Here is a 23,845-nt window from a genome sequence, read left to right as displayed (position 1 = left end):
AGCCCTAAAAAAAACTCGTAAACATGGAATGGAGTTAAGTCCCTCCATCCCATTCATTTCATTATAGGGAAGAAATGAACACTTTCCATATGCCAATAGCCCGCCAACGCCAGCGGCAACCAACGGTAACATCGGCCGCGCGCGCTTCCGGCGGCACAGCGCACTGCTATAACCACTCGTCTCTTCCTCCCCCGGCCGCGACTCCACCCCACCCCACCCCACCACACCCCCACCTACCCCCCTCCCCCCTCTTCAACGGCTACCAGAAAAACGCCGGAAAAGAAAAGAAAAAGAAAGAGAAAGCGGGGGAGGAGAGGAGACGACAAGCCCGAGGCAGGCGCCAGCCAGCGACCGAACCCTAGCTGCCAGCCAGGATGGGCAAGCTCCTCTGCGACTCCTCCTCCGGCGGCGGCGCCGTCGCCGTCGCGGAGGCGCTCCCGCCCTCCCCCGCCCCGGCCTCGCCGCCGCAGCTCCTCGCCTGGGCCGCCCCCGAACCCCCCGCCGGCTGGTCCGCCGTCTGGGCGCTCGACGACCAGCAGCGCCGCCGCCTGCTCCGGATCTGGGAGCGCGGCGTCGCCTGGAAGCCGCCCCGCCAGGGGGGCGACGGCCCGGATGCCCCCGCCCCCGCCCCCGCCCCCGCCGTCGTCTTCCGCCTCGACCACGGCGGGGAGGTCGAGTCCGACGGCAACTGCCTCTTCACCGCCGCGCGCAGGGCCGCCGCCGCCAAGGCCGAGGCGCGCGAGCTCCGGCACCGCGCCGTGCGCCGCTTCGCCGACGTCTACGCCGCGGCCGAGGCCTCCGACAGGGCCGCGGTCGACGCCGCCGTGCGCCACCTCTACGCGCCGGATCTCAAGGCCGGCTGGGGCGTCCACGTCGTGCAGGAGGTCAAGCTGCTCGCGCCCAAGGCCGACCGCGACGCCCTCGACGCCGCCATCCAGGAGCTCGTCGGCATCGGCATCCAAAGGTACCGTGGCCGCCCCGCCAATCCCGGATCTAGTCTTCCTGCCCGCGCTCGAATCTATTGCTACCACGCGTGTCTGGATCTAAAGACACCGTCTTTCCTTGGAATCACGCGGAATTCGTCTTCCCGTCTTGCGTTGATCCGATCCCCTTCTCTGTCGAATGAAACAAGTCTAGTCTTTTGTGCTATCTGTTTATATTTAGACCTTGCGTTTCTTGATTCTTTCTTATGTTAATTCGCGCAAGAACACCAATTGATGCAATTTCAATGCGTCATGAAGCTGCAAGAATCGCCTCACATGGTGTGTTTGTATTCTAGTACCCCGCATATAAATTGGTCAACGAAGGAATCATGGTTTTACTGTTGCCACCCTGGCATGGGCTGTAGTGGCAAAGTATGGACCTTCCAAGTAGATGATTGATATCCAGCCTGTTAATTATGCTGTAGTACATTATTTGGTACTACTACCATTTATGCTTCTTGCCTGGCACTGGTACAACTGTAGTGCATCTCAATTAGAATATCGAGTTGATTTGTTTGGTACCATTATGCTTCTTGCATGTTAATTATATGTGCTTATCTTCTTCATTGCCTTGCAGGGAACTGGCAGCTGAGACTATCTACAAGGAGAGATGTATCGCTGTAGACGATGGAGATAGTTGGGCCAAGTACATGTCCATTTCTGGCTCTGCGGAGGATGAACATGACATAATCACCCTGCAGTACACAGAGGAGGGCTTACTGACCATCGATGAGAACCGGGATGGGCGCGCGGCTGCGTTTGGCGATGATATTGCCATCGAGTGCCTCGCCACCGAGTTCAAGAGAGAAGTTTTCGTGGTAATTATGTGATTTCTGTCCATAGAACTTGCCACTGTTTAATGCAGCATTTTATTTGGTGATCTGATTGGATCTTTTATTTTTTATTTGTGCGGCATTGACAGGTGCAAGCACATGGCACTGATGCAATGGTTGATGAGGATAACTGCGTGTTCTTCCTCCCACACCTCCCTAGAGGAGAAATCTGCGATGTGCCCATCTTTCTATTCATGAAGGGAACAGGTGCGTTGTAGATTGGCAGTCTTGTTGTGCTTTCTTCTGCAAGTCATTATATGTCGGAACATGTTAGCCTTAGCTAAAGAATGTCTATCTCTTCAGTTTTGTTTCTCGTTTCCCTGTCTAAGTAGAAACCCAAATATTTGCCTGCAGCATGGTGTGGTGCTGGTGCGGACCATTACGAGCCATTGATCGCCACCGTCCTCCAGCATGTTACTCCAGACAAGGCAGCTGTTGTACTTTGAGGAAGGGGGTTGTTGTTGTAGTCTTTAGTCGGCGATGCAGTCGAGCCAATTTTGTCACCGGAGCTAGAGTGCCGAATTGTGGAGCAACATCTATGCCCAAGAGGAGAGGATAGATGATCTGTCTAACTGTGCATTTGCAGGGTCTTGCCTGCTCCTGAAGCTGTGTACCCTTTTTTGTATGGCGTTTTCTGTTGTTGTATGTTGGTGGTATGGTAGGTTCTGACTGCTGCTAGAGATTGAGCGAGTGATAGAAACACCGATTCTAGCTTCTTGTTGTTGTGCACCCGATTGTTGGCCGGCATTTTCCATTTGATTCTTTTTGTGAGGGATTCACCATTTGGCGGTTGCTTGCTCGTAGGAGCGGGCATCTGCTCGGACAGTCGGAATGGAACCGATTCATTGGATTTTTTTGGTGTTGGGGTGAGGTATCTCTTCTAGCCAGCTTTCCCATGTAGCCCCCCTGTTCTTGTACTAGATTTGTTCACAAACATGTGCACAACTGGTACTTGTAATAATGGATGATGCCAATAAGATTGTGAACCTTCATTCATCAAGAGTGTGACTGAATTTGCAGTCTGCTTCATCATCAAGCTGTGTTGTGGATTTGTTCATCAAGCTGTGTTGTGGATTTGTTCTGCCTGTTTTGATGGATCGAAACTTGGGTACCATTCTTGATTGATGCTTTTGCTGTTGTTGTGTGCCATTCAATTACTTCTGGCACAAAAAAGTGTTCTGGAAATGCATTTGCGCCTGCACAATCCAGGAGGGGTTGCAGTTACCAGCAGATTGTTAAAGGTTGTGAACTTTTTTGTGTTTTGATTTCACATGGCGGTATATTGCAACCACAAGAGCATATCCCTGCTACCAGTTTGCACGTTGTAGAGTTTGACCATCATTTTTATAGCAGTGTCACGATTCGTGCTTTCCCTCTTTTTATTTAAGAAAAAGCCATCGTGACCTGCTAGCTTTATTCTAGTATTAAGTTAAGCAATCATCCACAATCAATGATAAAATATAATCCGAACAAAGTAGGTGAACTATATCTCTACGTCCCAAAATAAGTGTCTCAATCTTAGTATAACTCTGTAGAGCTACAAAAGGCAAGGAACCGGGGTGGTTGATTCGAGTAGGAATGATCGGAAACCTCATGTGGAATTGCAGGACTGAGAATCACCCGGTAGCCAAGATCAGCGATGAGATCGTTCCTGGCAGTACTAAATTGGTCACAAATGTGCGCACTGGAACTAGTGAATGATAATAAAAACCTCATGTGGAATTGCAGGACTGAGAATCACCCGGTAGCCAAGATCAGCGATGAGATCGTTCCTGGCAGTACTAAATTGGTCACAAATGTGCGCACTGGAACTAGTGAATGATAATAAAAACCTCATGTGGAATTGCAGGACTGAGAATCACCCGGTAGCCAAGATCAGCGATGAGATCGTTCCTGGCAGTACTAAATTGGTCACAAATGTGCGCACTGGAACTAGTGAATGATAATAAAACTACGAGGTTGTATTACTGAATCTGCAGGGTCTTACTTGCTTCAAGTTGTGCTATGTATAATTTTTGGCTGTTCCGAGAGATATTTGGCTATTCCAGATTTTGCAGTTTTTACTGTTGTTGTGTTGTATTGTTGGCCTGGATTCAACTAGACCTTGTTGGCAACGAAGAAGGAAGCAGACCATAGATTCTTGATCACTGCATCACGATTTTGGACGATGAAGAGTACTAGGTTGGCAGCTAAAGACACAGTTCATGGACTCTTGATCCCTACACATTGATTACTAGATTTGTCCAACAAACAAACAATGGTGATGATGCCTGATGCCGTCTGTTTCATAGTATGTTTTACATGGCCTTGATGAATTTCCGGTGCAATTATGTGCTTAGATACATTTGGTGGTAATCCTTGTTATGCTCTCGACTACACAACACATGGTTGCAGTCTCCGCATATGACACTGGCATGCAACTTGTTCAGTTTGGTGCAAACCACACACCTAATATTTTGATGTGGAGCATCTTTTATTAGACCGAAAGACCGGACAAATCCATATTTGTTTGTTTTTATTGAAGTATCACCAGATATTCTGGCTTGGAATTAAAAGCAGATGAATCTCCAAAAAGACGACATGAATAGATAATTATGGTCTCGTGTTCCATGTGTTATGGCCCTTGGAATTACTTCATCACAAACATGTGCACAGCTAGTACTTGAACAATGGAGGGTGATAATAAAATTAGGAATCTTCATCATTAGGAGTGACTTCAATTGGTGGAGATGCATGCGTCGTCCTTGAGTTTCACCAAGTTTTCAGGAACAACTAACTTTGTAAATTTTAATGTAACAACAACATATATTGCAAAAACAAAATAATAACATATTCCGTTATCAGTTTGCACGTCTTATACTTGACTATTTAGCAAATCATGACTCCCACTACGTTCCTTGGTGAGAATGGTCCTTGGCACACCAAACAAAGGGATTAATAATATCCTCATAAGAAAAAGAACAATTACATCCACAAATTGACCATTCACTTCATCGAAGAATAACACATTGTTTGCACATTCGTCCGTGGCATGGGGTCTTTCTTGCAAGGAGTGAAAACCAATCAATGAGATCGATAAGATCCTTCAAGCAAGTAATTCATCAGGATTAGAAACTTTTGAGAAGGAAACAAATGGGATGCACACCCTTGAACGTCTTGCTTGACACATTGATCATGTGTTTCATCGATCCAACATGTAGGAGGAGAGAAAAAAGAGGAAAATTGCACAAGCAGTAGACACTCTTCTGAAGTCTATATTTGGGGTTTTCTATAATAACTTTTCAAAAGTGCATGCTCATTTTTTGAAAAACTTTCACATTTCAGTAGTGTTTTGCAATATATCAAGATCTAAAGCCCGAAAGTGATGATGTTTTGATGGCTGAAGCCAAATCAGTAAATGCACAAACAATTGGATTTACATAGAATTGTACTTTGAATGGTATGCTTAGCAATGTGTTCTCAAGGGATATTGGAGCCAAAAGAAGAGGGGGCCTATGTCCCCCTCCCCTTGATTTACATTAGTTTGACTCACTTGCAAGGCTCTGGAATTGTCATTTGTCAGTTTAAAGCCATGATCAATACAATGTCAAATTTCTCTCATTTCAATGTGCTTGGAAGAGGAGGTTTTGACAAAGTCTACAAGGGTACAATAAAATGTTGTGAAGTGGCTAACTATCGAGTAGTTTATAGAAATGAGCTAAATTATACTTATTGACTTTTGCAAATGCTACAAGAAAATCATTGCTTGACTGGCTGACTAGATTCAGTATAATGAAGAGGGTCACGAGAAGGACATATCTGTCTCCAACAAGAGTAAGCGTAAAGATCGTTCATAGAGATCTCAAAGCGTCAACATAAATCATTTTGTGACCGGTGATACCAAATTTTGGCATGGCAATAATCTTTGCTAGAAATCAACAATAAGCAAACACAAACCATGTTGTTGGGACATACAACCCTCACATTATGGTTTCCATGGTATAGTTAATTCATACATATGATGCTAAAGTAGAAAGTTGATGCATTGAGGCTCCCAAGTCCTAATGGAATTTACATATAATTGGACTTTGATTGATATGCTTACACATATGTCCTCAAGGATATTTGGAGCTGACAAGAGGGGGGGGGGGATGTCCCCCTCCCTCGAGTTAAGGCCCCGCTTGGTTCGTCAGTTTCAGGCACCAAAGCATGTAAAATATACCGGTGTGAAAAATACGGATGGGCCTCACGTAAATACCGGTGTGAAAAGATTCCTTACAACACATCCATTCTTACGAAGCTAAGTATGTCCACAAAATATTGGTTGGCCACCCTCAACGGTGCCAATGATCTCATACCGGTGTCAAAAAAATGGTGCATAGACATATTAATGGATGCTTCAACGCTATGCGATCATTGGCATTTGAACTTACCAAGCATAGTTCGCTAGATACTCATTCAAAAATATCAACAAATCCCCAGTTCTAGCCTTTCTTTGAGGTACACTCCATGTACTTTAATGCAGAACTGACTAGGGCCAATTGATGGCACTCAGGGGATATAGTTACTTTAAACTTGTGTGACATGCTATGGCTACCTTGTACCATCTGGATTCTGTGCTAATCTTTTGACATACATTTTTTTTAAATTCAACCTGTTCTTTATTTATTCAAACCCGGCAGAAATATCTGCCGCTATAACCTGTAGAATACAGTTAGGAGGTTCATTCAACCAAATCTTACAAGAATTATTCAAAACACTCTCCTTGGTTAACAAATGTGCTGCACTATTTGCAGCCCTCCTAACCCAAGAAATTTTCCATCTTTCCCTGCTACCCAGCATTTGCTTGACTTCCTCTATGATTGGTCCCAGCGTAGAGAGGTCCCTCTCCATGCTCTGTAACTTCTTAACTATCTCCTTGCAGTCCATCTCAATGTGCAGACCATTGGCGTTAAACTCATGTGCTAACTGAACCGCATGCTTACAAGCTTGAAGTTTGGCTATTGCCGGGTCCTTGCACATTGGGAGGAAATGGCATGCACTGCCCATAAGTGTCCCTTCATGATTTCTGAAGACCACTCCTGCGCCTCCATACTCACCTATTTTTGATATAGCTCCATCCACATTGACTTTAACCCATCCTTCCTCCGGCGGTTTCCACTTTTCAATAGGCACGGGTTTCTGCATTTTGCTTTTGCGTCCATGTATGGCCTGCCACTCCTCCATCAACTTAACTACAGTCCTTGCAATCACCTCTGCATCTTCAATTCTCTTTCCATCACGGGCATTAGTGCGAGCTAACCACAGTCCATACAGCACCTGAACCATGATTGCGCGCTCATCATCAGATGCATCAGCGACCCACGAGAGCAACCAACTTGAGAATGCACCCTGGGGACGAACTGAATCCGGTAGGATCGCCACCGACACCCCCAACTCTGAGTGATAGCATCCCCAAAATCTGTGATAATTTGTTTCTTCCCACCCACATGCCACACAGAATACTCCCACTTTGATCTTCCTCCTCAAGAGCTCCGACCCTACAGCTAGGCCATTCCGAACGAGTCTCCAAGTGTGAGTTATCGCTTTGCCTGTGCCACTATGTCCCAAAGGTTCAACCACGCCTTGTGGTTTACCACCGACGAAGAGGTTTCAGGTCTGCCTACCTTGAGATGTGTTTGTGACATACGCAAATGATATGCTGACCTGATTGTGAAACCCCCATTCTTCATGTAATTCGACGCCAAAAATTCTTCCGTCGCTGGTCCTCCAATAGGAATCTAGTTAATCTCCTTTACCTCGTCTGGCCCAAACATGGCCTGTAGCTTTAGCATATCCAAGGTTATGCCATTTGCACTCATCAGATCACTAACCCGGTTGATTCATGTATGTAGACTTGGCCCAAGGGCTTTAGACTACCTTTCCTCGGAATCCAATGATCATGATGTATTCTGACTTGTGATCCGTCTCCAATCCTCCATATGAGATCTTCCAGCAAAAGATCACGCGCGTGTAATATACTTCTATAGGCCTCCTTTGGTTCATAGGGTAAGAATATCATAGGAATAGGAAAATCATAGAAAGTGAGGTGACATGCATCTCACTTCCTATAAAAAAAGAGATGTCACTTGATTCATAAGATATGATTTTTTCCATTGAGTCTAGGCTAATATTTTTTTCCCTTTAAAATGTGAAGGATTGATTCCTATTCTAGGAATAGGAATCCATTACTACATATCAAAGGGCTCCATAAAAAATTTTCCTACAAAAATCGTATCCTCTAGAAATCCTACAAGATTCCTCCAAACCAAAGAAGGCCTAAAGGTGAAAGAGCCGCCGCCATGCATGTAGCATTCAGGATTGACCTCTCGCAGACAGCGATGTTGGGTTCTGCAACATACACCAAGCTTGCTTAGCAAGCATAGCTATTTCTGGGTCATGAAACCTCAGCCCTCCTTCATGTTTCCTAGTACACATATTGTCCCAAGCGATCCAATGCACTTTCTTTTGACCATTAACTACGCTCCACCAGAAGTTCGAAGAGCACAAAGTGTTTTGTTGACATGCATGGTTGGTATCCTAAATAGAGCACAAAGTGTTCATTTCATAGCTAATGTTTTTTCTTTTTTCTTTTCAGGTTGTACTTTCACATGATTCTATGATTACCTGAGTATTTTACATCTAAACGAACAACTATTGAACAATTGTTGATTCCTAACTTATAAATTTGCTATTAAAATTGAGTACTACTATGAGTTATCAAAACTATGCTCATATGGATGATTGCAAAAAAAATATTTTTTACTTTAGTTATATAAATTTTAGCTCATTTTATACTTGTGCAATTTGTGTGCAAGTGCAGTCTGTGCGTGTGTATTGGAACATCCGGAAAGAAAACCCTGTGACATGTATGTGGTTGGATGCTGGTATTCCAACCGAGGCCTAAATTGTCGTGTCAAAAATCTCGTGTGGCATTGAGCTGTGGTGCACATGATTTGCTTCTGCAACTGATACCACACATTTCCAATCAAATTCACAAGATGAGCAATCAGAGAAGCCCAGCAAATCAAAGCAAATCACATCAGACTTGTTACTGTTACTACACTGGGGTTAAATTGAACGATATTTGGCCATTCTGAATCTTGCTATTGTTACTGTCGTTTGTGTTCCATGTTGGAATGCGTCCTGCTAAATACTCGATTCACAAATATAAAATGTTTTAGATATTTCAATGTGGACTTGAACAAACACACAATACACATCTTATATTTGTGAACTCAGGGAGTAGTAGTTAATCCCTGAGATTAATAGAGCTTGCTCATTGATAAAGATATCTGTTGAACAGAAAATGGTGATATGATGCCATCTGTTCGAATGTTCCAGTACCGTTCTTGTATGCAGCTACATTTGGCTGTTATCCATGAACTTGTAGCCTCTGCGTATGACACTGAGATGCAACTCGATCAGTTTGGTGGAAACCGCAGACCCAATATTTCAACATGCAGCATCTGTGCTGGGACTGAAAGACCAGAACAAATCCGAATTATTTGTTCTTGAAGAATTATGGCCAGATATTGTGGCTTGGAGTTAAAAGATGGATCTCCAAACAATCTTCTCCTGGCTTGTCATTCTAGGCTCCATGCGGCAGACAGGGCGCCATTGAACGGCGCCTGCTGTTGACTCATAATATAGAGCCCAACAAATCCATCCTCATCTACAAATCTACAAAGAGATAAAAAGAGAGAACAGAGCAGATCGGAAGCGATCCGAAATTCAAGAACAGAGCAAACGGCAGTCCAGATGCGATCAGAGCCTGTCGGGATGTATGCGTGTCATCACCTTGTGACATCAGGGGATTGACAGACTATCATACATAACATCATCACCTCGCATGAATCCAAATCAATCCACCATCAAATCGAAATACACAGCCGGAAACAACGAAAAGCAAGTAAAAATTGGATCGAACTTGGGGGCTCAGAACTTCTTAGAGGGTTGTGTAACCGACATGGGCGCATCCGCCTCCGGCACAGGTTTCGCTCCTCATTGCCGACCGACGACCAATTGACAACAACCAATCTCTTACCAAGAACAAAAATAGAAAGGAACCAGAGCAATTGATTCGAGGAGGAGGAATGATCAGAAATCTCGTGTGGAATTGAGATGTGATGCACATGATTCATTCTGCAACTCTTGAAAGGAGATCATCACACCATTCCCCCCAACCCACCAAATTCGCACGAACAATCGAGACAAGAAATCACAAGAAACGCCGCAAGCCGCACAAGAAATCAGGAAAAACAAAAGTAACGCCTAGCATGATATCCAGCGATCAGCTAAGCAAAAGATTCAGCTGAGATTTCGGCTGCGGCGGCGGCGGCGGCGGGCGGAAGGACGAAGGAACCCTAGCCTGGACTGGGCCGAACCGGTGTGCCCTCGCTCTGGTTTTATAGATGGTCTCTGCTGCGGGGCGAGTCACTGGGAAGTGGGTCCCACGTACCAGTCGATCGCGCACCGTCCACTCGCGCATCGACGGCGGGGATACCTCCCTGCTCTCTTGGCCCTGCCTTTCGTTCCCTGGTGGTGGTGGCGCGGATAACTCGAGGGAGTCCGGGAGATTGAGGTCGGTCGAAGCGGCAATGGCGATGGCGATGCGGGCGGCAGCGGCCTTCTTCTCGCCCTCCGCCTCCCCGAGCACGAAGCAGCAGCAGACGCACGCCGTCTTCTCCACACGGCGCGGCTCCACCCGCCGTATCCATCACCGTCGCCTCCGCGCCTTCCCAGGTCAGCGCCCGCCCGTCCTCCCTCCGTTGCAGATTCCCTTCCCGCAGTGGTGATTTTCTTGACAGCAATGGCTTCTGCCCTGCCGCCATGGATTCGCAGCCACCGAGCTGACCCTCGAGGAGCTCAACCCCTCCGTCGCCCTGCTCGTACGTGCTCCCCACCCATCCGTCTCACCGTTATTCTTCTCCATTCGTTCACTGCTGCTTGTGGTGGGTGTGCATGGCTGCAATCTCAGTTTTAAACAATCTCAATTTCTTCCAGAGGAAGACCGCGGAGGCCGTCGGCGATTTCAGGAAGACGCCCATCTACATCGTCGGTAATAATGCTCTTCTTTCTCTGCAAACTGTTCGATGCATTGCACGCGGTCCCAGTTCAGATTGGAATTGTTGGTGAATGACACGCACTGAACTGAACCGATGACCGGATGCAGGGACGGACTGCAATGCCAAGCGCAACATCGCCAAGCTGCTCGCCAACTCCATCATATACCGCTACCTCTGCAGCGAGGACCTGCTCGAGGACGTCCTCGGCGGCAAGGAGGCCCTTGCCGCCTTCCGGGAGTCCGACGAGAAAGGCTACCTCGAAGTCGAGGTGCTCTCTCCAAACAAACCATCTTGATGAAGTTCATTCGTTCGTTCAATCCTGGCACCATTCTCATGACGTTGTGTCTGAATGTACCTGAAACTGTCCGCAGACCGAGGGGCTGAAGCAGCTCACGTCCATGGGCAGCCTCGTGCTTTGCTGTGGCGATGGCGCCGTCATGAACTCCACCAACTTGTATGCACTTAAATGCCTCTGGTGCCTTCATTGTATCTCTCTTTTGTGAGCAGCCATTAATTGTGTGTGTATCTAATTGAGGTTTTCTGACCGATGTTTGTGTCTAATGATCTCAAGAGGGCTACTGAGGCATGGAGTCTCCATCTGGATCGATGTCCCTCTCGAATTAGCCGTGAACGATATGTTGAAGAGCAAGGGGGCGCAGGCTATTTCAGACCCTGATTCCTTTTCTCAGGTTCTTTTCCCTTCTTTAAATTCCACCCTCCTCATGATTTTGTTATTCCTGTTTTCTTGAGAAGGGGTGACTTAGATAGCCTTGTATTGTTTACACTTGGATAACTGTGATTTCAGATTCAGCAGACACACTAAAAGGGTTCTCTCTTGACTCTGCCTTGCTTCTTAAACAACAGTCTAACTAATCCCATCCGTGTTAAAACTGCACCCAAATTTGGTCTGTAATGCAGCAGGTGTAAATTCAGAATGTGGATTTTACAGTCTAGCTTCAATGTGTGTTTATGTGCATGCTGCATATGAATGGAGCATCCTTGTGTTCATGTGATCTTCTTGTATACACCCTTCACATAAGATTTTTTTTTGGACCGGGCATAACGCCTTTCCATTACTTATCATAATGGAAACCCTTCACATAAGATGGATACAGAGCCTATGATACCTTGCATTTGCATTAAAATGGAGTCTTTTTGCTAAGACCCTGGACTTCGTTCTTTCTGACGTGTGCATCTCTATCCTAGCCAGAAATCGATGTCAATTGTACCCACTGAAAGGTGATAGGCTTACGATCTATTTAATCACAGTGGAGATATCATGTCTGCAGGCAATGGCAAAGCTCCGGCAGCGTTATGATGATCTGAAAGAGCGGTATGCAGTTTCAGATGTTACTGTTTCAGTACAGAGTAAGCAGACAACATCCAACATCCTTTCTTCACTTTGAACATAGTTGATGTGTTTTCTGCGGTTGGGGGAAACCCTATTGACATTCTCTTAAATTGAACACCTTCCAGACGTGGCTTCTCAGCTAGGCTACAGCAGCATCGACTCTTTGAGCCTGGAGGACATGGTCATTGAGGTATGCAATATAAGCATACTATAGACAGAACTGTGTCTACGCAATTGGACAAAGCGCAAAAATTGCCGCTGAATATGGGGCCTTTTTTTGTAAATAACTTCTGGTGAATATAGCTAATGGTGACGTCGGACACATTCCAATTTTCCTTTTTCAGATTGTGAGTCGGATTGAGAAGCTGATCCAAGCGAAGGCGATGATGGAAGCTGCTGGGAAGCCTGAATGATTCGAGCATCGACTGAGGTCCGAGGAATCAAGTTCCACCGCTTGATTTCAATATTTTTGCGACATTTTCATATACATAGTGCGCACCGATGAAGGCTTTGGGGGCATTTCGTGTAAACGAGTCTTTCACGACATTATAGTAACACAGTACTCCTCGCTGCAAGTTATTCATGTGGCCAGTTGTAAAATGTATATGGCTCAACGGCCGAACATTAAACAGGAGATTTTTTCCGATGAGTAAGAAAGTAGAAGAGGAGCATCAGTTCACTCTTGATGAAAGTCAAATTTGTGTTAGTCGATTTTTGCATCGCACGCCTAATGGCTCAGCCTCTGCCATTGTCTAATTCGAGGGGCATCAAAACCAGTGAATTCCCAGCCTCTACTCGGTCGGCAATGCCATGGCGAGCGGCATCGTTCCATTTCCGGCGAGGTCCTGGCTCGGCCAACCGTGCCTTCGCCTTGCCTGCTTCTTCCTTGTTTGGCGAAACCGATTCAGCAGCCATGCTAAAAGGGGCATCTTTGGACTCTCCCCTGTGCCCTAAACAACAGTCTAATGAATCCATCCCTGTTACCCTGTAAGAGCTCCAAACTTGGTGTATGATGCAGCAAGTGTAAATTCAGGATGTGGACTCCGTGCTGCATCGCCGCAAAAAAAAAAAAAAGAAAAAAAAAAGACTCCATGGTGCAGATTCATTGTGCGTTCATCACAGCTATGTTCGTACCGCATAAGACCGAACCAAAGCATCCCTGTATTCATGTGGAGTTGCAATTCTATCCACCATTTGCAAAAGCAGGTTAAGAGCCTACGATTCATTGCATTTCCATAAGATCCTGCCCTTTGGTTCCATTTTAGTTGTTCTTTCTGACGTGCCCATATCCATCTTAGCCAGAAATTGATGCCAAGCATACCATCTGAAAGGTGACAGGCTTGTGAATCAATCTAATCACAGTAGACATATCGTACTTGCAGGCGATGGGCAAGCTCCGCCACCGTTATGATGATCTGAAAAAAGTTCACTAAAGACAGTTAACACAAACTGAAAAAATTTCGTGAATTTTTCGAAAAGTTCATGAATTTTAATGAAGTACATTAAAAAAAGTTTAGCAAACTGAAAACAATTTATGAATTTGTAAAAAGTTCATGAAATTTTTAAAAGAGGTTCATGAAAATTTGAGAAAAGTTCACTAAAAAAGTGAGTAAAAACTGAAAATAGTTCATGACATTTGAAAAAAAAGTTCATGAAGTTGGAAAAGTTCACAAATTTGAGAAAGTTCACGCTTTTGAAAAAAATCATAAAATAAAAAGGAATCACTAAAAATAAAAACCAAAAATATAAAAAACTACTAGAAAGACAACAACCCCCGGTCCAGTAAAAAACCAGAAATATAAAGAAAAAAGGCCTGGAAGTTTCTCAAAACCGGTTTAGAAATCACGTTGTTGCGCTTCTAAATGGGCCCGGCTATTTTGTACGGTGCAAACGGCGCCGAATAGGGATTGGGCCATCCCTTGCCACCTAATTCAAGCCCAGAAGCACTTCGGCCCATCGTGTATTGTCTGGCCTTGTAGGAATCCATTTTTTTTAAATAGCCAGATAGGAATTCCCTGGCCTCAACATCATATTCCAATTTGCCAAGAAAACAAATCTTCCTCCATTGTCGCACCCGAAGGTTGTGAGTCCACGGGCTGTCCGCTCGTGACTTGCGCTCGTCTACGTCAAAGCAATCGCAGAGCATCGAGAAGCATTAACGTGTGCATCAAGAGCGCTCGCTCGCGCATGCCACGTCGGCAGAGGAACACAATGAAAAGAAGAGAGGAAAAACCGAACGCGGCGCGGGATTGGTTGCTAGGCGCGTCGGTCAAGTCGTCGCTTCATCTGGAAGAAACAGAGAGAACGTGAAAACGCCTTGAACTCCACCCCTTCTCTCCAGTCGCACGCAACCTCTCCTTTCCTCTCCAATCTTTCTCGTTTTTCATTCACATCGGCAAGGGTTGCCGCCGCCGCGCTCACGCCCCAAATTTTCTCCCCCACCCCCGATCCCGCAGCGGCCGCCTCTGCTGCTCCTGCGCATGGTCGCCGCCGCCTCTGCTGCTCCCGCGCGTGGTCGTCGCGGCCTCTCCTCCCACCTCAGCGTACAACCGCCTCAGCGCCTCTTCCTCTTCATCTCAGAAGACGGCATCGAGTGCGGCCGTCCCGTGCTCTCTTTCCCTCCCAGGTCGACCCAGGAGGAGCTCGAGCGGCAGAGCTGGTCCACGGCGCCGTCGTTGTTGGCAGGACCGTGAGCGCAGACACGGTCGGCTCCCTCCGGCTTTCGTGTCGCCGTCCATCAACCCGTGAGGTCAGTCCCTGCGTCCTCGCCTCAATCCTCTCTCGCTGTCACGGATGCCTTCTCCTCCGTGCTCTCAATGTTTTGCGATGAACCGGCTGAAAAATGCCTGCATGTCACAGCAGACCCGTACCGAAAGCATGTGTGTGCTACTGGTATGTGCCTGCACAGGACCTCCAAATTTGATTTAAGTATGAGTAATACTGATTAGAGTTTACATGAGAAAATACACTTATTTACTGTTGGGAATCTACTTCACGCTGTTAGGCACCTTCCTCCTTTCTCTCCTCTACAGATTGATACGACTGTATATGTATACGTTTTCCTGTCAATTAATCTCCCCCACCTTTTACACTTTTTAATGCATAATGAATTTTGTGGTGCTGTTCTTTATAATAAAAACAATCTTTGCAGGAAGAGATATATTGATGGCCAAGAACTCCTGGAGCACCCGCTCGGTTCATCTCATGTTCTCATGCTCTCCTTTTTCTTCTGATCTTATGGAAGTTGTGCTATGATCATATATCATCTTCTACTCTGTACATGTTTGTTCGAATTCATGAGGTTGCGAGAATTAAGAAAATTACAACACCAATTCTATTGTACTAATCAATGCGCTTATGCTACTATGCAGGTATATTCGCAGGTTAGTTGCATGGATAAGGCCTTCCCAAGTAAGTTTTGCCTTGAAAGTTAGATACCACTTCATGTTGTAAAGCAGACAAAATGTTAATGATCTGAGATTAACACTCCAGCCGGGCACGCCCAAGAACGCCTCCTGCAGGAGGGCGCCGCCGCCGTCCCGACCAGCACTCCCCCGCCGTCCTACCACGCCCGGACTGCCACGGCATCGTCGTACGGCGACTGCGGCAGGCTGGGCCGCAGGAGCAAGTGAGATGGTCGATGGGGAGACGGCCCCGCCTCTGATGCAGCTGGAGACGCTGCTGGCGCTTGGCCTGGACCAGCGCATGGCGGAGAACGCGCTGGTCAACAGCAAAGTCACCTAGCCTCCGTCATAGCCAAGGTAAACAGCATATCCTATCCTTACACTTGTAGCCTTCATGGTATGTTCACGTAACTCTATTTTGCTTGCACATTATTTTGCCCATAGTGAAAATTTGCTTGAACAACAACTCATAGTAATTTATTTTTCCTATTCATAAGGAAATATCGTACTCATATTATCTGTGCGATTGATGTGATTGTATTTGCATCTTGATATGTTATACTAAACCTACAGTATGAACTCTGAACTCTGCTTTCCAACTTCATCAAATGTCCCCATCGTGTTCTACAGAAAGGACAAGGAAAAGCCGGATTGGTTTGTTGATTCATACGCATTATACCACACATGTTCAGTCCAGTCCAGTTCAGTTGGGTGTGAAATTTATGCTCAAATTTCTGCAACTCTGTAGTTCAGTTGTACGAATAGTGGAGTAGTGTGTTATTGATGCGTGTTGCAGTGAGCAGACAAAGGAGGTGTTGTTCCTTATGAATCATATCGCAAATGCAATCACAGAGCTGTGATTCGGAACTTTATTGTTGTTGTTTGCAGAACCAGGGCAAATATGGGAGCTCCATCAAGGCTTTGGTGAGCAAACTGTGTCCTTGCTCAGCCTCTCTCATGTTGATTGGGCATCTTGGAATTTTATTTTGGCAACTTGGCCAACTGGTCTTCCAACAATCAGCAGTAGCAGGTCTGATAACAGAACAAGCGATTGCGATCGTTTCTATCTCCCACTGGTATACATGTCTTTAATTCATAGTTTATTATACAGAGTTGGCTTTACTTCTTTCCCTACTAATAAAGCACGGAGTGCTTCTGCCCGTCCGTCATGGTCGTTTTGCAAAAAAGCCCCTCAGTTTACATAAAATCAACCCGCGCTCCCTGTTTTAGTGGCAACCAGAGAAAACGTTTCACTTTGACAAAAGAAACCTTATAGTCATTTGAATTCTGTCCACAGTCCTCCCCGTCCGTCTTATCCACTCTGTCCTGCGCCGACGGCTTCGCCCATTCCGTCGTGCGCCAGCGGCCGATGTGCATCACTCGGGAGGATGGACGGCGCGGAGAGGCGCGCTCCCGTCCGAGCTCCTGTGCCCGCGCCACAAGCCTCCTTGCACCGCTCCGGCGGCCCCTCTCCACCCGCCGTCGTCGGCGACCACCAGCAGCGCCCGTCGCGCATCTCCACGCGCCACCCCGAGGCCCCAGCCAGGTCGTGCCGTTGTACTCCGCAACCTCGGCCTCCTCCCCGACCTCGCCTCTCCGAACAAAGGAATTAATCCCGCAAGTGAGGGAGCAAAGGAATAAATAAACTCTCCAATAATAGGAGCTTACAATCAGCAGCATCGGATTCAACATCTTTGGTGAAGAAAGCAGAGATGCAGATGGGACAATAAAGAACAAATGCAAAGGAGAGTCCCAGTCGCCGTCACCTATCCCGAGCGGCCTCGCCGCACCGAGTCTTCCACCGGCAAGGGCCGGCTTGCCCGCGCGCAGTGCGGCCCACGCGAGCGAGGCGAGAAGGAAGGCGCGCCCACGCGGGCGAGGCGAGAAGGACCGTCGATGGCGTCCCGCTGTCATCAGTGTCCTCACGCATGGCGAGACAGAGGTTGCAGGGGAGGACAAGCGCCAGTGGCCGGCGAACTCGGAGGAGGCGGCGGCGCGACGATGTCCGGGTGGTGGCAGCAGCGGCGAGGCTCCCTGCGGATGCTCCTTGCATGGCGAGGGAAAAAGAAAGAACTGAGGCAGGGAAGGGAGAGAGGAAGAAGGATAAAGGAGGGTGTTGTGAGGAGGCGCTAGAGCTCCGGTCGGGCGATGTGCGCGAGGGCGCGGCAAGTCAATTTGGGCGCTGAGCGCGTGGAGGAAGGAAGGAGGCGCTCGAGGAGGGCTGTCGGTGGTGGACTCTATCCGATCTGGATCGAGAGCTATGGAAGGGAGGAGAAGAGAGGAAGTGAATCAGCGATGGGGAGAAGAAAAGGCATGGGAAGATGCGAGGATGAGTCCCTGAGAAGATAACGTTGAAACAGCGGTGCATGGGGCCTAGGCGACACGCGTCGCCCCGCACGAGACGGCTGGTGGAATTGTTGTCCTGCAACAGCCACGCAGGAGCATCACTCACGGAATAGAGATTAACTTTGCTAAATAACTATTCATTTATATTATAGATTAATAAATAAAGAAGGGACACCCTCCTTTACCCATCAATGCCGTGAGTGCACACGATTGCCAGGTTTGGTTCTATTTTTTTCTTTTTTGAAGTTGGATTTGCGTACGTTTGAATTTTTTATGTACTCATACCGACTGCATAGGTTAAGACACACTCAGAAAAAAATACATATGCCTAGACCCCTAATGAAGTAAATACATAAATTATCTTAGGGCGCTACTGATTCCGATTTATATGCGTGCATAACTAACCATCGGCGCCAAAACATAGACATTTACATGTCATGGCCAAAAAGTTCTTCATTATTTTAAAAAAGGTTGTTATTTTGGATCATGTGGAAGATGTCATGCTTGACATCCCTGAAGATGGTTATGTTCAAGGTGGAATAGAGGAACGAGGCAACCATCTTATACATCCTTTTGACCAAAATGTTGATGCTATGGAGAAACAAGAACAATTGCATCTAGGTAAAATTACCGTGAAAGTGTTGCATACATGATAGTTTTATAGTCCGATGGCAGTGATATGGCTAATCTACCGGTATGGTATGCTTTGTCATTAGGCATCGACAAACTGATCTACAACGTAGTACTAAAGTCGGATGAAAAGGCCTTGGGCCCTAGGCGAAGTATGCGACATTTTTTATTATTCTTTCTCTAATAATAAAGGGGCTATTGCTTCTGGTCGTCCGTCATGAAAATTGTCCCCGAAATTGGCACTAATTTCACACCGTGCCACCTGTAAGCGATGAAAAAAACGATTAATTTCTATTTCAAAATCGCTGCCGGATTCTGTTCTTATCAAATGATGCACTTCAATAAAATGAGCTCACAAGTGGTGTGATGGCTAAGGGCGCAGTCATCCACACGGGAGACCAGGGATCTTCCTGGTTCTTCCTTCCCCCTTTTCTTCTCTTTTTCCTCTCTTGAGCGCACGCGGTAATGAGCCGGCCCATAGTCGTGGAGGCCCCTGTTTTCTATTTTGTTTTTATTTACGCTTTTTATCCACTTTCTCATTTTTGTTATTTTTTTTCTAAATAAAATTTGGAATTTTCAAAAAACCCAAATTTCAAAATGTTGTAAGTTTTCTAAAAAAAGTGAAAAGTCATAAACTATTTGTGAATTCAAAAAATATTTGGAAAATCATAAAATGTACATGATTTCAAAAAATTGTTCACATATTATAAAAAATCATGATTTTAAATAAATATCCAATAAATAAATAATGTTCATGATTATTAAAAAATGATCCAATATTCAAAACATATTTGTAAATTTGAAAAACATATCCATGAAATTTTAGAAAATGTTCAAAAAAGTTAAAACAAATCAGTAAATAATGAATAAAACGAACTATTGCTTACGTAGAGGTTTTATTAGGGGATCTGCAGATGTTGTTTTATGATTTTATTTAGTTCCTCGCGCCGGGTAAAAAAATATTTCCGTGTTTTCATACACAACTATGTTTGTTTTGGTACCACAATATTGGCTATGGTAAACACCGGTATGCTAGGTCAAGGCGAGACACATCATTCATCAGTCTAGCTCACGCAGGGTCCATCAATGCAGTTTGCTCAGCCAATATATAATTCGTTGTGATGCCTTTAGAAATCAAGTCGTGATGAGACCATCACATTAGTTTTTGAAATGACTTTTTAAAAGTCCCTTGTGTCATCATGATATCACAGACAAAGTTTGGGAAATCACATTATAAAAGTCCCTCTCATGCTTGCATTTGATTCAATTTTTTTTATCTATCACACCTTCATAATCTGATAAGTTTTCTCCCGTTGCAACGCACGGGCATATTTCCTAGCAACACTTGATGATAGCAACATGCACACTGTAAGTTTCCCCCTGCAAATTGCATATTTTGATATATGTTGCTGCTGTGAACATTTGTTGTTGTTAAATAGAGCAAGTCAATTTAGTTCAGCACTCAACAACTGCATCTACCTTTATATATACCCTAAGTGGGTTTTCTAATGCAGTTTATTTATGTTGTAACTGCAGAAAACAGATGACACCTCCGAAATGAACATTCCAGAGGATTTCGATAACCGACCTTCAAAAAAAGCAAAAATTTCTGAATCAGGTGTTTTGGAGTCATCACCAATGTCACCAACTATGTCAGCATCTAATCCAGTTTCTGAATGTTTTGAATCGATTGTGCCTGAATCAGAAAATCAGATAGATCATGATCCATTGCCATCACCTTCTAGCTCGACATTAACTCCTGTTTTAATATTACATGATGTCAAGGAACCAGATCCAAATAAAGGGATCAAAGTTGATGAGACATATGATTATCTCCCACAAGGTATTTATTTATTTATTATGTATACTTTCGTATTTTATATATTCTTAAAAAAATTATTTTATGCAGACTATACATTGACCGACCATGATCTATGTGCTCATATAGCAATAGAATCATCTTTGAGTAAACAATTGCTCGTGGAGATAGATGGAAGTTGTGTCTTGCAAAATCAATTGATGTGCCTGCTAAATGAAAAGGAGTGGATAAATGATGATGTAAGTACCCTTACTCAAACTGGAAAAATATTCTAATCACTTATATCTATTAGTAATGTATTTTTAAATTTCAAAATTATAGGTGATCAATGCATATATATGTTGTATAAAGGACCAAATACATCTCCAGAATGATAATAAAGTATATTTTGAGAGTCCATTTGTTACCTCACTATTTAAACGAGATGGCGAACTTGGAATACAAAAAGATAGTGCCTTCATGACAGAGACTGTCGTCGAATATATGCAACATGACATGGTAATATCCATATTCATAATTTACATGTTCTATGTTTCATACATTTTCATCTATTATTTTCCTAATTATTTTTATTACAGATTAAACTTCCAATAAATGCCAACAACACACATTGGTATTTAGCTGTTGTGAATACAAAAAAACGTGAGGTTCAAGTACTGGAGTCATTGTGCTGGGACTTTGACCGTGATGATCTCGCTCATACGGTTAGTTACAAAACCATTTTTAATATACTTCGCTAATGTGTATCATTTCTAACCATTATTTTATTTTTAGCTACGAGGAGTACAATTTCATTTGGACCTTCTTAAAAGTCAAAACTTGGTAAAAGACAATTGGAAAGACGTTGATCTCACTGAATGGAAGATCATAGAACAATTACAAAAGGCAATTCAAACAGACAGTTCTTCATGTGGTTTGTTTATGATCAAATTTATGGAATATTTCACCGGATGTGCACTATCTTACCCAATTACACAGGTATATATCTTTTTAAAATTAAAAAGTATGTTAATTTCCCAAAAAGTATGTTATTTTTTAAATAATTTACTAATAATTCTTTGTGTTGTACAGGAAATGATTACTTCATTTAGGTTTAAGTTAGCCAGCATACTATTATGTTGGAAAACAAACACTGCAGCAAGGACTACAATCGTTGAAGAAAGTAACGATGACACTAATGGAGATCCTGATGATGTTCAAATATTAGAAAGCCTAGATGATATAAAAATATCAAAGAAAAAAATCCCATTATCTGTTGAAAATAAATACAGATCACTAATATCTATTCTTTCTAATATGAGTGTACATGAATTAACAGCTGGACTCTGTAGCTTCATTAAATCAATCAATTACACTGAGATTTTAGAGTAAGTCATTTCAAATTAGTTTTGCAATTTTAAATTATCTTACTTATTTTCTTAATGGTTTATTTTATTAATTTTATCATTATCAGGAAAGTATGGATCCAAAGTTCAAAGCCATATCCGATTAGCTTGTCTCTCAGAAAACTACAAGAAATGCTGAAGGATGATTTACCCATGGACAAAGATTGCTTTAATTTGGTTGTACGGAAGATTATGTTTGATGACATCCAAACGGCACAAAAAACAAAACATTCGATAGCAAAACATTATCTCGACATGAAATTTTGGGTATGTTTTTATATTTATTATATACTTTCTTTTCTATATTCTAATTTTAAAATACTTTTCTAATCAATTATTTTGTATACTAGATGACTACTGATTTTGGACGGCACCCAGAATTCCGTAAGAAGTTAGATGCTGAACAACTAGCAAATACTGTTCGTAATTGGCCTGGTATAAAATATAATGTTTCAACATGCAAAACGGTAAGAGCACTTTTGTATACTTTAGGCCACAATTTTTTTATTACATCTAATATGTAGCCTATTTCAGATTCATATTCCAGTACAATCCAACAGTGATTTCATTCTATTCACATTGGACAAAGATACCAGAACTATGTACATTTTGGACCCTGCTCCTATTAATCCCATGTACCGATGGAACCCACTCGCAAAATATGTGCGCAAAATTATATGGATTGCAGAACACTTACAAAAGGCAATGTCAAAAGCATGCCCTGGGTCTATATGGAATGAGGATATTCTCCTATGGCATCAAAAAATCCTAGATGATATTCCGGTTTACAACAGGTATTTCTCAAGAGATGAATACTACATATTAAGTATTTGTTGTTTTGAATATATACAAAATTTTAATTACTAACATATATATTCTTATATATAAGGGAACTGTCTGGTTATGTTGTTCCTCTGTTCATGTCCACATGGGAAAATGAAAGACCACATTTGCCAATTTTAAAGGTAAATATCGCGACTATATAGATCATTAATATTATAATTACACATCTCATTCTAATGTTCTTCGTGTACAACAAATGTGGGTGTACAGGATGGATATGAACTCAGAAAAATTATTTTGGGCCAACTCCTAACATTCAAGGACAATGAAAGTGAAGATAACATGCCTGCCGGTGTACTTGAATTCATCAATTGTATCAGGAAAATCCAATCTAAAAGTGGTAAGTGAAATAGTACGATTCGTAAGATTTCATAATAACAAATTATTTTTTCAAGATTGATTACTTGGTCGTGCTAACTTCCAATTTCCTCAAACAGGACTTGCGTGCTATTTCTGAAAACAGAAGCTTCTCTGTTGGCTGGCATCTCTGGTAGTAGTTTTAGATAAGTAGCAAATGAACCAGTTGGGTCAATTACAAATATTTGGCTGTAAATGACTTTCAGTTTCTACCTTATAATGAAATGTAGACATGTACTCTTTAACAGTATTGTGATCTTGATGGTGGTCTTATGTATTGGTTGAAATTTCATGATGTTTTGCAGTGCTCTTATTATTTTATTTCCACAAATATGGGCCTCAGATTGTTGATTGCTTAACTGCTTCTGGGATGTAAAAGAAAAAAAACACAAAAAATAAGGATCGATCCACAACCGATCCGGCGCTGGGATTGGGAGGATAGGATCGAGGGAGTGTTGTGGGGCTCCCGCTCCTTATTGGGCCGGCCAGGCCGGTTGATCTTTACCCATATTCTCTCTCCCGTCATTTCCTGTGGCGTGCATGATTTATACTTAGGTCCACAAAAGAAGTTTCATCGAAATTGGAGAATTTTGGAAAAAGTTTTGTGGGCCAAACTTGTAATTGAAAATGCAAGGGATTTTGGAGAAGGTTGGAATGGAAATTGGAAAAGCAATTAAATAAAATACAAGCAAATATCAAATGATTTTCCAAAAATATCCATAGTTTTAATTTGGTGTGAAATATTCAATCATGATGAAATGTAAAAATAAAATAAAATAAACATTATAATGATGAAAAAATTGGTCTT

At 43.7% G+C, this 23,845-nt stretch overlaps 3 protein-coding genes and 2 non-coding genes across 13 annotated transcripts; 3 read left to right on the top strand and 2 right to left on the bottom strand.

Annotated features, from left to right (window-relative positions):
- Positions 1-225: 225 nt before the first annotated feature.
- Positions 226-2,848, top strand: LOC119267028. The gene is made up of 4 exons (XM_037548330.1): positions 226-964; positions 1,561-1,801; positions 1,906-2,023; positions 2,171-2,848. The coding sequence occupies exons 1-4, from the start codon at positions 375-377 to the stop codon at positions 2,260-2,262; spliced, it is 1,041 nt and encodes a 346-aa protein (XP_037404227.1). The 5' UTR covers positions 226-374; the 3' UTR covers positions 2,263-2,848.
- Positions 2,849-9,597: 6,749 nt separating this feature from the next.
- LOC119273910 lies at positions 9,598-9,686 on the bottom strand. The gene has a single exon (XR_005135040.1). It is a non-coding gene; the product is annotated as a small nucleolar RNA snoR14 (small nucleolar RNA).
- An 82-nt stretch (positions 9,687-9,768) lies between these two features.
- On the bottom strand, positions 9,769-9,847 carry LOC119273905. The gene has a single exon (XR_005135037.1). It is a non-coding gene; the product is annotated as a small nucleolar RNA U61 (small nucleolar RNA).
- A 542-nt stretch (positions 9,848-10,389) lies between these two features.
- On the top strand, positions 10,390-12,944 carry LOC119267027 (probable inactive shikimate kinase like 1, chloroplastic). Its single transcript, XM_037548329.1, has 9 exons — positions 10,390-10,579; positions 10,679-10,725; positions 10,841-10,895; positions 11,010-11,170; positions 11,274-11,356; positions 11,474-11,591; positions 12,192-12,270; positions 12,379-12,443; positions 12,598-12,944. Exons 1-9 carry the CDS (start codon positions 10,435-10,437, stop codon positions 12,664-12,666), a joined length of 822 nt encoding a protein of 273 aa, XP_037404226.1. The 5' UTR covers positions 10,390-10,434; the 3' UTR covers positions 12,667-12,944.
- Positions 12,945-14,577: 1,633 nt separating this feature from the next.
- Positions 14,578-23,355, top strand: LOC119267026. 9 transcript variants are annotated; one of them, XM_037548326.1, is made up of 16 exons: positions 14,578-15,002; positions 15,405-15,448; positions 15,625-15,664; positions 15,775-16,014; positions 16,546-16,687; positions 20,170-20,691; positions 20,774-20,950; positions 21,031-21,156; positions 21,227-21,430; positions 21,524-21,819; positions 21,906-22,104; positions 22,188-22,304; positions 22,372-22,631; positions 22,727-22,802; positions 22,891-23,020; positions 23,118-23,353. In XM_037548326.1, exons 6-16 carry the CDS (start codon positions 20,191-20,193, stop codon positions 23,135-23,137), a joined length of 2,106 nt encoding a protein of 701 aa, XP_037404223.1. In that variant the 5' UTR covers positions 14,578-15,002; positions 15,405-15,448; positions 15,625-15,664; positions 15,775-16,014; positions 16,546-16,687; positions 20,170-20,190; the 3' UTR covers positions 23,138-23,353. The 9 variants fall into 9 exon arrangements, with proteins under 9 accessions (XP_037404223.1, XP_037404221.1, XP_037404222.1 ...); XM_037548324.1 differs by having other exon boundaries at positions 15,746-16,014; XM_037548325.1 differs by having other exon boundaries at positions 15,405-15,459; positions 15,746-16,014.
- Positions 23,356-23,845: the final 490 nt, after the last annotated feature.

Source organism: Triticum dicoccoides, chromosome 3A, assembly GCF_002162155.2.
Source record: "Triticum dicoccoides isolate Atlit2015 ecotype Zavitan chromosome 3A, WEW_v2.0, whole genome shotgun sequence".
NCBI classification, from domain to species: domain Eukaryota; kingdom Viridiplantae; phylum Streptophyta; class Magnoliopsida; order Poales; family Poaceae; genus Triticum; species Triticum dicoccoides.
The sequence above is the reverse complement of the archived record's forward strand: the minus strand, read 5'-3'. Positions and strand labels throughout refer to the sequence as shown.

Coding starts and splice junctions, on each gene's coding strand:
- LOC119267027 (XM_037548329.1), top strand. CDS start 10,435: ATGGCGATGGCGATGCGGGCGGCAGCGGCCTTCTTCTCGCCCTCCGCC. Junction 10,896..11,009: donor GACGCCCATCTACATCGTCG/GTAATAATGCTC, acceptor GACCGGATGCAG/GGACGGACTGCAATGCCAAG. Junction 11,171..11,273: donor AAGGCTACCTCGAAGTCGAG/GTGCTCTCTCCA, acceptor AACTGTCCGCAG/ACCGAGGGGCTGAAGCAGCT.
- LOC119267028 (XM_037548330.1), top strand. CDS start 375: ATGGGCAAGCTCCTCTGCGACTCCTCCTCCGGCGGCGGCGCCGTCGCC. Junction 965..1,560: donor GTCGGCATCGGCATCCAAAG/GTACCGTGGCCG, acceptor ATTGCCTTGCAG/GGAACTGGCAGCTGAGACTA. Junction 1,802..1,905: donor TCAAGAGAGAAGTTTTCGTG/GTAATTATGTGA, acceptor CGGCATTGACAG/GTGCAAGCACATGGCACTGA.
- LOC119267026 (XM_037548319.1), top strand. Junction 21,431..21,523: donor TATCTTACCCAATTACACAG/GTATATATCTTT, acceptor TGTGTTGTACAG/GAAATGATTACTTCATTTAG. Junction 22,305..22,371: donor ATGTTTCAACATGCAAAACG/GTAAGAGCACTT, acceptor AGCCTATTTCAG/ATTCATATTCCAGTACAATC.